Source organism: Lemur catta, chromosome 19 (assembly GCF_020740605.2).
Source record: "Lemur catta isolate mLemCat1 chromosome 19, mLemCat1.pri, whole genome shotgun sequence".
NCBI lineage: Eukaryota > Metazoa > Chordata > Mammalia > Primates > Lemuridae > Lemur > Lemur catta.
Window position 1 is genome coordinate 26,526,098 of NC_059146.1, and position 14,678 is coordinate 26,540,775.

Below are 14,678 nucleotides of genomic sequence, written 5' to 3' on the forward strand. Positions count from 1 at the left end.
TTGGATAACCACCCTACCAGCCCGTAAATAAGACTCCATCCACGTGGATATACTTAAAACAAAAAACAAACAAACAAAAAAAAACAGCAGTCGAATTATCTGGGATAATTGATTCTTTAGCAGGAGGGAAGCATTGGGGAGTATCTTCAGGGTGGTTGAATTTTGCAATCTCGTCAATAAACAACTTCTCTGCAATTACCCTTCCCTTATTCTCCCACCCCCACACCCCAGTCTTCAGGAAATGGCATCAGGCCCATATTTCTGTAGAGTTCAGAGTTCTGTGAGGTAGAGCATTCAACAGGATCTAGAATTCCTAGGGTTGCAGAATTTTACTGACTAGATCCTGGAGGTCTCAGGAATCCAGAGTTGCTTGAAGCTTGGTCCAAAATTCCAGGGGAGCTCAGAACTCTATGGGGCCCAGAGTTCCTGGCTCGGGAACATTTGGAGGCCTGGGATACAGTGGCCAAGCATCAGGCAGAAAGGTGAACACGATAATGTCCTTACGGCTTGAAAGTGTATGAAATAATGTCACTACATCGGAGCAGCGCCTCAGCCTGCACACCTATGGGAGTCTGCAGCTGTGACACGTAGAAGTTGGCCACGTCCAGGTCGGTGGCTCCAAAGTGGGCAGCCACATGCACACCCTCGTGCAGTGTGAAGCTCACCTGACAACCCACCATGGCCAGCAGGCTGCGGAGGTAGCGCTCCCTAAGGTTGGCTCGGGCCCGCTGTTCCTGGGACTCCGCAGATTCTTGAGCTATGGGACACTCCTGGATTCCTGGAACCTCAGGCTTCAGGGGGGCCCTGCGTCCATCAGGGGCAAAGCCTCGGCTCAAGCCATCAGGGCCCCGGGGGAGCCGGAGCACAGGCACAGGAATGGTGAGAGGAGTCTGCATTGTCCTGGCTGTTGAGTGAAGAAAAAGAGCAGGAAGCCATTAAATGGGGAGGGGGCATAAAGGAGGAGAGAGGAGTGGGGGCAGAGGCCAGACTGTCAGGCGTCTCCACTTAACCAGGCCAAAACTCAGATTCCCCCAACCAAAATTGGCCCCATGCTTCCCCCAGTGGCTTGGGCCAAAAACAAAGTGCCACCTGCACAAGACCATGAGCCCCATGAAGGCAGAAACTTTTGTCTGCTTTTATCACAGCTTTATCCTCAGTTCCGGTGAATCATTTGCCAAAAGAAGGAAGCCCAGCCTCCTCCCTCTCACACACAGCCCATCCAACCCTTCAGGAAATCCTATCTTCCCAATAGATTCCCACACGGGAGCCAGCTTGCAAGGGCTCCCACTGGCCAAATCTGGAATGATTTGAATAATAAATTAATGATAATTACAGATTATAACCCACTGGATAAAAGGGAAATCCAGAGTCCACACTGATTGTAAATAAATAAGTGAATAAATAAGTAAGTAAAGGAGGAGAAGGGAAAAGCCTTATTGTGGAATGGCAAGTAAATAAACGTAAAGGGAGGCTGGGCGTGGTGGCTCACGCCTGTAATCCTAGCACTCTGGGAGGCAGAGGCTGGGTGGATGGGTGGATCATTTGAGCTTAGGAGTTCGAGACCAGCCTGAGCAAGAGCGAGACCCCATCTCTACTAAAAATAGAAAGAAATTATATGGACAACTAAAAATATACAGAAAAAATTAGCCGGGCATGGTAGTGCATGCCTGTAGTCCCAGCTACTCAGGAGGCTGAGGCAGGAGGATTGCTTGAGCCCAGGAGTTTGAGGTTGCTGTGAGCTAGGCTGAGACGGCACTCACTCTAGCCCGGGCAACAGAGTGAGACTGTCTCAAAAAAAAAAAAAAAAAAAGTAAAGGGAATAATGGAGTTGGAAAGTTAAAAATTGATGCAAAACTTTGTGGATGGAAGTTTGATGAGATATATGGTATCTACATAGTCTTAAAGTACCACCTCACAAGATATTTATTTGCTGTAAAGGACAAACAGTAAAGGCTAAGGGGAAACTACACAGATATTCATTCACATCCTAACACTTGTCACACCACACACCACTGCCAACATCCTGATGTAGCCACCGGCACTTCCTGCCTGGACTACTGCAGTCAACTCCTCACTGAGTTCTCTGCTTCTACCTTCGCCTCCCCAGTCTGTACCCCAGCCCAGGCAGAGGCCCCTGTTAACACCTGAGTCAGATCACGTACCTCCTCTATTCAGAGCCCTCGTGAGCCTTCTGTTTTGCTCAGAGACAAAACCAAAGTCCTCACCACAGCTTTCACGGCCCTGCAAGCTCCGGATCCTGCCAGCACCCTCGTGGAGCCCCACACTTGCTCTCTTCCCCAAGCCACACTGGCCTCCTCGCTGGTCCTCAGGCACGATGGCTGGCAGTCCCTTCTTGGCCTCTTGCACTTGCGAGTCCCTGTATCTGCCTTTATCTCCTTTCCCTCAGTTGGCTGGCTTCAAGGTCACCACCTTGCCTTTCCCGCTGCTAGATCCTCAGCCCCTAGAACACTGCATACCACAAAGACCAGGTTCAGAAAACACTGCTCCTGCTCCAAAGAGAATGAATGAATGGAGTGGGCCGTTTAGCTGTGTGACCTCAATCAAGAGACAGTTTTCTCTTCCATTGTAGAGACAAACCGAGCTGATTGTATGGAGAAATTGCTTCCAAAACTGTATGGAGAAATTGCTGCCTATGCTTTTTTTTTTTTTTTTTTTTTGAGACAGAGTCTCACTCTGTTGCCTGGGCTAGAGTGCCGTGGCATCAGCCTCGCTCACAGCAACCTCAAACTCCTGGGCCCAAGCAATCCTTCTGCCTCAGCCTCCCAAGTAGCTGGGACTACAGGCATGCGCCACCATGCCCGGCTAATTTTTTTCTATATTTTTAGTTGGCCCGCTAATTTCTTTCTATTTTTTAGTAGAGACAGGGTCTCGCTCTTGCTCAGGCTGGTATCAAACTCCTGACCTCCAGTGATCCACCCAGCCTCGGCCTCCCAGAGTGCTAGGATTACAGGCATGAGCCACCGCGCCTGGCCTGCCTATGCTGTTATCAGGATTTAACAGGCTCCTGCCGGACAGGACCAGCACATACGAGATGTTCTCCATAATGGTTACTGGTGATATTAGTAGCATTGCTGTGTGACCTGGGGTAAACTGCTTAACCGCTCTGTGCCTCAGCTGTAAAATGGAGCCCTACTCCACAGGATTGGCATAGGGACTAGGTGACCTAAGCAATGCATGCTGTTTAGCACATGCCTGGAACATACTAAGCGCTATGCTGTGATGTTGAGTGCATGTAGGGAAACACTGGCCTTGTGGGTAGAACTGAGAGAGAAAGAGCTAGGTTTCAGGAGGCCATACCATTCACAGCTGTGGCTAAAGTCCCTTCCTCTCTTAAAGCCTCGTGAGGATTAACTGAGATGACTGACAAGTGTTGGGCACCCAGCACCCTGGGGCCAGGCACAGAAAGCAGGGGATTAATATTGTCCTTTTTCTTTTTGTTTCTTTCTTGCTTTTTTTTTTTTTTTTTTTTTTTTTTGACTGTTGCTGTGTCTGCAGCTCAACTATGCGCTTACAAGACAGGACCCTGCAGAGACATGAGCCAAGGGTGTAGAGCCGGGTTTCTCAGTCTGGGCACTACTGACATTTGGGGCTGGATAATTCTGTATTGTGTTGCAAGGGGCTGTCCAGTGCACGGGTGGAGGGTTTCAGCAGCATCCCTGGCCTCTACCTACTAGCTGCCAGTAGCATCCCCCCTTCAACTTGTGGCAACCAAAAATGTCTCCATTGGTGAATGGTATTATGGTATGTGAAATACATTTCAATCAAGTTGTGGTGGTGGTGTTGTTTTGAAGTATCCGTAAGTTATCAAATGTCCCCTGAGCCAATGATGCAGGTAAACAAGTCACAGGGAGGCAAAGGAGAATAAAGATGGCTATGAAATATTCAAGTATCACTGAGAACCAGCAAAAGGCAAATTAAAGCTACAATGCCAAAGCATTCTTCACCTCTCAATTAGGAAAGATCAAAAAGGTTGATAGCACATTGTACTGGTGAAGCTGTGGGGGAACAGAAATTCAAATCCCTTGTGGCCAGGGGTGTCAATTAGGATGCCCCAAAGAAGGGAAATTTGAAAATTTCCATGGAAATAGCAAAAAAAGCATAGTCATTTAGCATTTCTAATTGGGAGACTGGAGAGGAGTGTGTACCTTTTTGCACCTTTTGAATTCTGTACCATATATTTGTGTATTCAAAATAATTTCTACATTTTAATTTTAGGAAGGAAGAGGCATATTGTAATGCTTCCTTGCCCCTTAAAAAAATGTTAGAAAGAGCTCTCCCCCTCAGGGATCTGAACCTTGTCACCCACTCTGCATAACTAGCTGCCAAGTCTTACTGATCTGACACCCCAACAGGTGGCCCAAATAGAATCCTTCTTGGCAAAATATATAGCAGAGATAGGTAAACTTTCTTTGTAAAGAGCCAGACGGTAAATATTTTAAGTTTCCTGGGCCTGGGTCCCTGTCACTACTCAACTCTGCCAGACCAGCCTGAGCAAGAACAAGACCCCATCTCTACTAAAAATAGAAAAAATTAGCCAGGCGTGTTGGCGCATGCCTGTAGTCCCAGCTACTTGGGAGGCTGAGGCAGGAGGATCACTTGAGCCCAGGAGTTCCAGGTTGCTGTGAGCTAGGCTGACACCACTGCACTTAAGCTCAGGCAACAGAGCGAGACTCTGTCTCAAAAAAAACCAAAACACAAAACTCTGCCACAGTAGCAGGAAAGCAGCTGTAGACAATACATAAACAAATGAACACGGTTGTGCTCATAACCTTACTTACTGGGATACTGAAATTTAAATACATAATTTTCACATACAGAAAAAATTTTTTTAAGTTTTTGAACCACTTTAAAAACAGAGGCTGGGTGTGGTGGTGGTTCACATCTGGAATCCCAAGACTTTGGGGGACTGAGGCGGGAGGACAGCTTGAGCCCAGGAGTTCAAGACCAACCTGGTCAACATAGCAAGACCCTCGTCTTTACAAAAAATTTTTTTAAAAATTCAGACAGGTGTGGTGGCATGCACTTGTAGTCCCAGCTACTTGGGAGGCTGAGGTGGAAGGATCCCTTGAGCCCAGGAGTTGGAGGTTATAGTGAGCTATGATGATACCACTGCACTCCAGCCTGGGCAACAGAGACCCTGTCTCAAAAAGAGAAAAAAGGAAAAGATACTGTTAGCTTTTTTTTTTTTTTTTTTGAGACGAAGTCTCACTCTGATGCCCAGGCTAGAATGAGTGCAGTGGCATCAGCCTAGCTCACAGCAACCTCAAACTCCTGGGCTCAAGCGATCCTCCTGCCTCAGCCTCCCGAGTAGCTGGGACTACAGGCATGCGCCACCATGCCCGGCTAATTTTTTCTATATTTACTTTTAGCTGTCCATATAATTTCTTTCTATTTTTAGTAGAGACGGGGTCCCGCTCTTGCTCAGGCTGGTCTCGAACTCCTGAGCTCCAACTATCTGCCCGCCTCGGCCTCCCAGAGTGCTAGGATTACAGGCATGAGCCACCGCGCCCGGCCAACTTTTGTGCCATACAAGAACAGGTGGCAGGCCTCAGCTGACCATTCTAGGCATAGAGTGTGGGAGTGTAGACCAGGAGCGGGTGGCAGGGTGTCATAGTCCTACAGGGACCTGGGCAGGTCACTGCAACTCTGAGCAGCCTCCCTGCTCTGGTTCCTCGCCCGTGGAATGAAGCATTAAAAAAAAGGCCTCTGAATGTTGTCAGGGGAATCTTGGTGTGGGGCAGGAGTGGGGTTGGTGATCACTCTGGCAAAGGACATCTCAGAGAGCTGGACAGGGGGCCCTTGGACTCCTTCTTGCTTTCTCTCCCACCCACATCCAATCCATCAGCAAAGCTTCTTGGTTCCACTTTCAAAAATGTATCCTGAATCCATGATCTCTCACCATTCCTACTCTGCCCACTCCTAGATCCAGCCACCATCATCAACTCCCACCTGGTCTACTGCAGTCACCTCCCCACTGGCCTCCCAGCTCCTACCTTCCCTCCACAGTCTGCCCACCCCACCCCCCACTGGTAGTCAGAGGGGTCCTGTTAGAACTGAATCCCATCACATCCCTCAGAACCTTCCATAGCTCCTGCCTTACCCAGAGCAAAAGCCAAAGTTCTTACAGTGGCTACAAGGCTACTGTCACATCTCTGACCTCACCTCCCTGCCCTTGACCCTTTGCTCATTGTTGCTATTCCTTGAACATGCCAAGCACAGTCCTGCCTCAGGGCCTTTGCACTTGCTCTTCTTACTGCCTGGACCCCTCTTCCAAATAGGAGAATATATATTTCTAGATACGTGGCTCACCTTCCTCCCTTACTTCACTCAGAAAATCGCAGCCGCTTCGCCCATGCTGGGCAGTTTAGGGAACACACCTATGGCTGAATCAGCCTGATCCTGTCCTCAGGAGCTCACAGTCCTGTCCCCAGACAGTAATGACCCAGAGTGGGCAGGGCTGGAATGAAGAAGCCTAGAGGGCACAGCTGGCCCAGCCTGGGGGGCAGAGGGTGGTTTCCAGGAAGGCAGCTCAGGAAAGATCCCTATGATAAGGTTCCATTTGAGCACAGATCTGCATGAAAAAAGAACTCCAGCTATGCGGGATGTGGGGGAACACATTCCAGTCCGAGGGAACAGCAAGTGCAAAGACAGACCATGGAAGGGTGGCTCTGGGGCATAGCAGGGAAGCCAGAATGGAGGAGGTGGAGGCAGGGACAGATCGGGCTTCTACTCTGAGTGAGACTGGAGCCACTGCACAGTTCTGAGCAGTGTGACAGGATGTGGCGTAGGTTTTCACAGGATCCGTCTGCCTGCCCCACTGGGAATAGACAGTGAGGGACAAAGGGAGAAGACCAAGGTGAATGGGATTAAGTGATATTTACATTGCCTAATTCTTTTTTTTTTTTTTTTTTTTTGAGACTGTGTCTCGCTTTGTTCCCCCAGGCTAGAGAACAGTGGTGTCATCATAGCACACTCCTGGGCTCAAGCCTTCCTCCTGCCTCAGCCTGCCAAGTACCTGGGACTACAGGTGGGTGCCACCACGCCTGGCTGATTTTTCTATTTTTTGTAGAGACGGGGTCTCGCTCTTACTCAGGCTGGTCCAGAACTCCTGGCCTCAAGCAATCCTCCCACCTCTGCCTCCCAGAGTGTTGGGATTACAGGTGTGAGCCACCCTGGTGGCCTACATTTTCTAATTTATCTGACCACTGTCACTCCAATTTAGTCTAGCCTCACCAGCCTCCCGGGCCTTCCCTCAACCTAGTTAACACCCGGGATTTTTAAGAGAAACACCCTAGTCTCCAAGGTTAGCACTTAATGAAGGATGGGAATTAAGCAAGTGGCCAAAGAATTATGTTAAATCTCTTATAATTATGTTAAAATTATAATAAGACAAAAATGAAGGGCAGTATAGGGATGGGTTTTCTCCATCAGGAAAAAAAACAAGGGAGATTTGGTCCCACCGATGCAATGCCCATTTGCTGGAGGATGCCAAATCATTTGCTGGGTGCAAGGTGGAGAGAGTTGAAAGAGGGAACAGACTCAGGTTGGCCTGACAAGAAGCAGGGGTCCTCTCTCCTGCCACGAGGACAGACATTTTCCACCAGCACAAGGGAGGCCTTGAAGATTTTGGAGCCAAGGTGTGACCTGATCAGAAATTACTTTGAGAAAGGTCACACAGGGTGTGCCCAAGAACGGAAAGGCAGGCATTATCCATTCTCCCTGGTGACCTGGCCCCAGAGACCTTTATCCGAAATCTCCAAGCCAGGGATTTACTACGAAGATTTCAGGGGAAAAAACGTTCAAACCCATCCCCTACTACTTGAAAAACTTGTCTGTAGACTCAAGAGCCCACCACGTGGGTCAATGGTAGGTTTACAGACCTCTCTCCTTGGGGCCTCGGTACCCACGAGAAAATGAGAATGGATCAGCTCAGCGGACAAACAGTTGCCAGGGTAGGGAACTGGCTGAGTTAATCAGGTTAACATCGAGGCCCCCAGACCTAATTAACCCAGGTGCTGACGTGTCCACACACACACACCCCGTGGGCTGCCCCATCTTGATGCAAATTTTTTAAATGGGGCCACCGCAAAGGGTCAGAACTCCAAGCACAGAATCTTTCCCCTCCCCTCCGCCCCTAGGGCAGGTCAGTTTTCTTTCAATTCCGCCCTAGCCACCCATTGCTCTCCTTTTCTTATACTAAGTGGGTCCTCCCGGCCCCCAGGCGTCCACTCCCGACTCCGCCCTGGGCGTGGGGGCTGGACATCTCTTCCCACCTCCAGGGTCACATTGCGCAAGCGATTCCACCCCAGGCAAGGCGGGGGGTCTGAGGATTGCCACCGTTACTACTGTTATTCTCTTGGTCATTACTATTTTCCCGGGGGAGCACCCCGCCTTCCCCCGGCTCCCGACCCCTTCCGCTGGGACCTTCCCGCTGCCGGTGTTCGGGACCGGCGTCCCTCATACAGGCGTTCGGGGCCAAAACGTCCCCGCGGCCCGCGTTGCCGGCGCTGTCCCGCCTCTTCCCACCGCTCCGGGACTTGCACGGGGGTAGGCGTCCCGGGCCGGGGCCGGGGAGAGGAACCTGCTCAGGATCCCCCACCAGCACCCCCTACTCACCGAGGTCCGCGGCTGCTGGCGCCCCCACTTCCGCCTGCGCCCCCGCTGCAGAGGCCCGGGCGGGCCGTGAGCCGCGGAGCCTGGGTTCCGCCCGCCTCGCCGCCACTGCCCCACGTGGTCGAGGGTCGGCCCGTAGGCTCAGAGCGAGCACAGCCAGGGGCGCCACCCCGCTGGCGGCTTTGCTGGACACTTTGATCCGATCAGCCAGCCTGATCAGGGGTGTTTGGGATGCCCATTTCAGGGAGGAAGAAACTGAGGCTCAGAGAGGGGAAGACTTCCTCCCAGCTGGGTTAAGAGCAGAGCTTGGCCTGGCCTTTTCACCACCCCCTCCCACGCATATACACTCTTACCCTTTACCTCTAGTCGGAACCCCATCTCCTCCACCTGAAACCCTGAGATCATGCTTTCAGCAGCAACATACGAAGGAAAGGGCTTAGAGTGCAGTGGCTGTGCTGGATTGGAGGCCATTATTTCATCTTGCAGCCCCAATTTACAAAAGGGGAAACTGAGGCCCTGAGTGGGGAATGTGAACCTTGCGACTCAGGGCCCAGTCACCAGAACTCCACACCGGGTTCCACTTAGGCAGGGACCCCATGGGCTTCTGCTTTCCACTAGACTCCCAAGGCCTAGTGTCCGGCCAGCACACAGATAGTTGCTCTGCAAATATCTGTTGGAAGAATGTCAGGCACATAGTAGGAGCTCAAAAATATTTGTTGACTTAACTATGAATGATTAGGGCTATATTTGTAAAGAAGACAGACTCCCATCTTGCCTCTCAGAACCTACATTCTAGTGGGGGTGGGAAGGACGGGATAGGGTGTAAATGAGCAAATATATAAACAAGATTTTTCAGGACCTGATAAAAATCATGTAAAAAGAATTAAATAAGGGCAATGTGATAGCGAGTGGCAGTCTTGGGGAAGCTTAAAATTAGATGATCAGAGGAGGTGGCATTTAAGAAGAAGCCACCTTAGATAACCCTCTGGTTCCAACTTCCCCTCTTTTGACAGATGGAGAAACTGAGGCCCAAGAGGGAACTGGGGACAGATAGAGGTCATCTAGTGTAATTTGCAAGGCCTTCAGCAGGGTGGGGCTACTTTAGATAGTTGGTCAGGGCCCTCTGCTCTCTGGAGGACAATTGGGCTGAGACCTGAATAACAATACGTAGAACTCCAAGCGCTCAGCATCTGAAATCAACATCTGGGCTGGGGACACCTGGGGAGGACACATTCTGGCCCTGACCTCAGGGGCTTGCGTTGTGTGTGGGGGGGAGGACAGTCAACAAACAGTTCTATGCTATAATGTGGTCAGTGCCAGGAAGAAAAGAACACTTGTAAAAGATTGAGGGTGGGGCAGGGTGTCAATGCCACTTCAAACAGGAGCAGAGAGAATTGCTTAGAGCAGGGAAGTTCAAGGGGGCCAGAGTGGAGGCAGGTGAGGTGCTTGACTATTTGGTTTTAATGATGACTCCAGGTCTGGGAACAGGGTAGATGTATATGATAACAACCCTCCTATGCTCAAAACCCTTCCAAGGCTTCTGTCTCAGGAAAACCAAAAGACCTTAAAATACTTAAAAGACCCTTCCAGATGTGATGTGCCCCTTTTTTCCCCCTCACTACACTCAATCCCCCGCCCTCATTTCCTCCCCTTCCTTGTCACTCCTGCATCCACAGGTCCACTGGCTGGCTGCCTCACCTAACCTCAGGCCTCAGTTCCACCGTGCCCTTTCCGGGAACGGGGAGAAAACTGAAGCCCCCACCCCACCCCCGTAACCCTGTCCCCACTCCTAGCTTTATTTTGCTCCATGGCACTTGTCATCATGAAAGGCACTCTACGTTTTACATAGTTATCTTGTTTACAGTGTGTCCCCCACGGTATAAACTCCGTGAAGGCAGGGGTTATTTATTGTTTTGTGTACTTGTGTATCCTCGGTGCTTAGAACAGAGCCTGGTGCACAGGAGGCGCTCAATAAATGTTTGCAGAATGAATTTTTATTGCAATGCATTTAATGAAATAGTCCAGATTACTCTTGGGCACCTATTAAGAAACGTGGCCTACCATTTTCCCGCTTGGGGGTGTGTGTGGGCATCCTGTGCCTCAGTTGCGCCCGCCGTAAAATGGGATCAGGAATAGCTGTTTCCATGCCTTGTTGTGGGAATTCGGTGTGATTAAGATTGGTCACTAAAGCCAAACACCACGTAGATTAAGCGTGTCTAGCTGCAGAGCCCCTGCGGGGCCGTCCCGTCCCCTCCCAACAAGCCCCGCCCCGGTGGGCGGAGCCACGGCCCCGGCCAGCACGTGTAAGAGTTCCCGGCGGGTCGCCGCAGTCACTCACCTGAGCGCCTGGGTCAGAGCGCGCACGGTACGCGCGTCCTCCGCCCGCGCCGTCCTCCGCCCGCCCGGCCGGCCTGCGACTCATGTCCCGCCGCAAGGCCGGCAGCGCGCCCCGCCGAGTAGACCCCGAGCCTGCCGCCAACCCAGACGACGAGATGGAGATACCGGACCTCGTCATCGACGTGAAGCCTGAGCCAGACCCTCGGCCCCTACCGGCCCCGTGGCGGAGGCCCTTTTCCCCGAAGGAGGTGCCCGCGTCGGGGCGGTTCGGGGGCGAGCCCCGCGGCTCTCCTGGCCCCATGCCCGCCGGGGCCGCCCTCCGCGCCCTCGGCGCGCGGAACTCGGGGGCCTTGTGGACGCCACTGACCCCGAACCCTCCGGGTGAGCACTCCGCGCCCCTGCGCCGGGCCCTGGGCTCAGCCACCCTTCCCTTGGACCCTCGGGTGGGACCCCCTCCTCTGGGCACGGATCCCTGGCCCTGCCTTATCTCCTTCCCCCGGCCCTTCCCCCCCAGCCCCCCTTCTGACCTTCGGGTTTCCCCGCTCCCTCGGAACCCCCAGCCCCCATCCTGGCCCCACCCCACGCTCACCACCCGCTTCCTCCCTGCAGACCGCCAGCCTTGGGCCGACAAACACCCAGATCTGTTGACCTGCGGCCGCTGCCTGCAGACTTTCCCGTTGGAGGCCATCACTGCCTTCATGGACCACAAGAAGCTGGGCTGTCAGCTCTTAAGAGGCCCCAGCCCCTGCCAGGGCTCAGGTGAGTGAAGCGGGGCGCGGCCCCCCTCTCAAGTTCAAGGGCTGGACTTCCTGCAGGAGAGGGGCTGAGCTGGACGGCAGGGCATTGAGCATTACTTCCCCTTTCTCCTCTCCACCGGGTGCAGCCTAGGCCACCTTAGGCGTGGCCAGGGCCTGCCCAACCTAGGGCTGGGACTAGTGGGGGGTGGGGGGCTGGGCAGGGAAGCAGGGCCGCCCACAGGGTGTGGCCAGCCCCAGAAGACTGGCCTGGGGATTTGCCACACACACGCCCCCCCAATCTGGTTTCACTTCTCCTTCCCCTTGGCCAGAAATAAACTGGCCAGGTGGCTGGACCGGGGTGGCAGTACAGGGACCTCTGGGGAGGGCAGCGGCCTGGGGGAGGAGGGGTGGAGGCCAGCTGGAAGCACTGTTGCCACCCCTCCCATTTCTTTATCACTTCTGATTGAGGTGCTGGAACTGCTGTTCAGAGAGCCAGGCAAGGGGCTCACGGCTTCCCTCCTTGATGGAATCTCCCAGCGCTAGGTGCTGGGAAGCCCCTGGTTGGAGTCAGGTCCCAGATGCTGGACATCTGGGTTCCTTCTCTTGGGAGGGAATTAAAACCCTTCACGTGGGGCTTGACCCACGGTGAGCTTTTGGTCAGCATCGGCTGTGGGGCTTATCTAACCCTATGAACTTTCAGCCTCCGGCCCGTGGCCTCCTGGGGCTTTTGAGAAATGGGATTATTCAGGGCTGGGCGAGGGAGGGTCTGTCCAGTGGCGGGACACAGTAGGGGCTATGAATCAATCAGCCTTAAAGCTGGAGCAGGGAGGGTGGCCTGTGACGGAATCACTGGAAAAAGACAAGGCAAGACTTGGACTTGGAGAACTGTGGACACCTTGGCATCTAGGCTCAGCTAATGTTTATTGAGAGCTTATATGGACCAAAGCTCTCAGCTATTCCTTATTCGAGGTCACAACAGCCCTGAAAGGGAGGAGACCCCTAGGATCCCCATATTCTAACAGCTGAGGAAACTGAGGCTCAATGAGGGGCATTGACTTCCCAAGGTCACAAAACTTCCTAGGATTTAAAAAATCTAAAGGCAGGTGGATCTGGGAAGTGTCCACTGAGAGAACCTCGAGGGTCTCAAGAAAACAAAATCAAATTGGGGGGCTGTCAATTTGGGATTCATGCAGAGGGTAGGAGACCCAGGTCAGTACCTCACCTCCTCACTGGGTGGCTGTTAAGTTTTCTCTGCAAATGCTTTTATTGTTATTATTAAACCAAAAATCTTTTTTGAACACCTGGTCTCCACCCCGCACCCTCCCCCAGGTATCTGGATTGAAATCCCAGTTCCACCCTTTCCAAGCCGTATGATCTTAGGGAAGTGACTCTCTGTGCCTCAGTTTCCCAGCTGGAGGTATCGTTTCCTGTCCTGAAGGAAAATTGAGTGAGCCTGAGGCATGACACAGCACCTAACGCATAGAAAGCACTCACTGAATTTGTGTTTGAAGATTTTCAAACACAAATCCTCGTGTATTTGCAGATTTTCTTTGCCCGGCCCTCCTCCCAACATCAGCTTCCTGGTCCTTCCAGGGCATTTGTCGTCTATTGTTAACTGCTGAGTCCTCTGCCCCTGGGACAGTCTTTCCCACAGAAAGTGGCCAACTGGCGGCTGTGAACTGCGGCTCCTCTTCTACCCATCAGCACTAACACCCTGCCCCTTTCTCTTCTCTCCAGAACAAGAGGACCTAAAGGCTTTGAACTGCCTCCGTTGTGGCAGACAGTTCACAAGGGCCTGGAAACTGCTACGCCACGCCCAGTGGGACCACGGACTGTCCATCTACCAGACGGAATCGGAGGCCCCAGAGGCCCCATTGCTGGGCCTGGCCGAAGTGGCCGCAGCTGTGTCGGCAGTGGTGGGGCCGGCAGCTGAGGTCAAGAGCCCCCAGGTGAACAGCCTCAGCCGGCGGAGCCCCACCTGCCTTGTATGCAAGAAGACCCTCAGCTCCTTCAGCAACCTCAAGGTGCACATGCGCTCACACACGGGCGAGCGGCCCTATGCCTGCGACCAGTGTCCCTATACCTGCGCCCAAAGCAGCAAACTCAACCGCCACAAGAAGACCCACCGGCAGCTGCTGCCCCAGAGTCCCTGCATGGCTGACACCAGCCAGGAGCAGGCCTCCGCAGCCCCTCCGGAGCCAGCCGCCCATGCCGCGGCCCCAGCCAGCACCCTGCCATGCAGCGCTGGTGAGGGGGCTGGAGCAGCCGCCACAGCGGGTGTCCAGGAACCTGGGGCTCCGGGCAGTGGGGCTCAGGCGGGCCCTGGCGGGGATGGCTGGAGAGCTGTCATCAAGGAGGAACAGAGAATCGACCCTGCAAACAGTCAGAAGACATCACCCAAGAAGATGCCCAAGTCAGTGGGTAAGAGCCGTGGGGCCGGAGCCAGCTGCGAGTTCTGCGGGAAGCACTTCACCAACAGCAGCAACCTGACCGTGCACCGGCGCTCGCACACTGGGGAGCGGCCCTACGCCTGCGAGCTCTGCTCCTACGCCTGCGCCCAGAGCAGCAAGCTCAACCGCCACCGCCGCATGCACGGCCTGGGGCCGGGCAGCACCCACTTCGAGTGCCCCCACTGCTGTGTGCCCTTCGGCCTTCGTGCCACCCTGGACAAACACCTGCGGCAGAAGCACCCGGAGGCCATTGGGGAGGCCTGAGCACAGGCATGCCCTCCCTGCTGTCCCTGGTACGTGACTGTTGACCCCCGCCCCGCCCCCCCTGCAAGTAAATTGTCCTTGTTATTTACACATTTGGGCTCTGGCTTTCTTGGGGAGTCTGAGGTGGGGCGGGAGGCTTCCCCTCCTTGGGGTGGACGCCTGGACAGACCGGTTTGGGGCGAGGGGGGTGAGGGGAAAGGCCAGCCCCCAGTGCCTGGGGCGCAGCAGGACTGGCACAGAAAGCCGTGCTCCCGGT

General features: G+C 53.4%; 2 protein-coding genes across 3 annotated transcripts; one reads left to right on the forward strand and one right to left on the reverse strand.

The window, feature by feature from the left end:
* Positions 1–95: 95 nt before the first annotated feature.
* Positions 96–8,742, reverse strand: GEMIN7 (gem nuclear organelle associated protein 7). Of its 2 annotated transcripts, none has more exons than XM_045531448.1 (2): positions 8,638–8,742; positions 96–904 (listed from the first exon to the last, which is right to left on the reverse strand). In XM_045531448.1, the coding sequence occupies exon 2, from the start codon at positions 894–896 to the stop codon at positions 501–503; it is 396 nt and encodes a 131-aa protein (XP_045387404.1). In that variant the 5' UTR covers positions 897–904; positions 8,638–8,742; the 3' UTR covers positions 96–500. The 2 variants fall into 2 exon arrangements, with proteins under 2 accessions (XP_045387404.1, XP_045387405.1); XM_045531449.1 differs by lacking the exon at positions 8,638–8,742 and adding an exon at positions 2,163–2,631.
* Positions 7,355–14,512, forward strand: ZNF296 (zinc finger protein 296). Its single transcript, XM_045531447.1, has 3 exons — positions 7,355–11,352; positions 11,581–11,730; positions 13,446–14,512. Exons 1-3 carry the CDS (start codon positions 11,055–11,057, stop codon positions 14,420–14,422), a joined length of 1,425 nt encoding a protein of 474 aa, XP_045387403.1. The 5' UTR covers positions 7,355–11,054; the 3' UTR covers positions 14,423–14,512.
* The last annotated feature ends 166 nt before the right edge of the window (positions 14,513–14,678 follow it).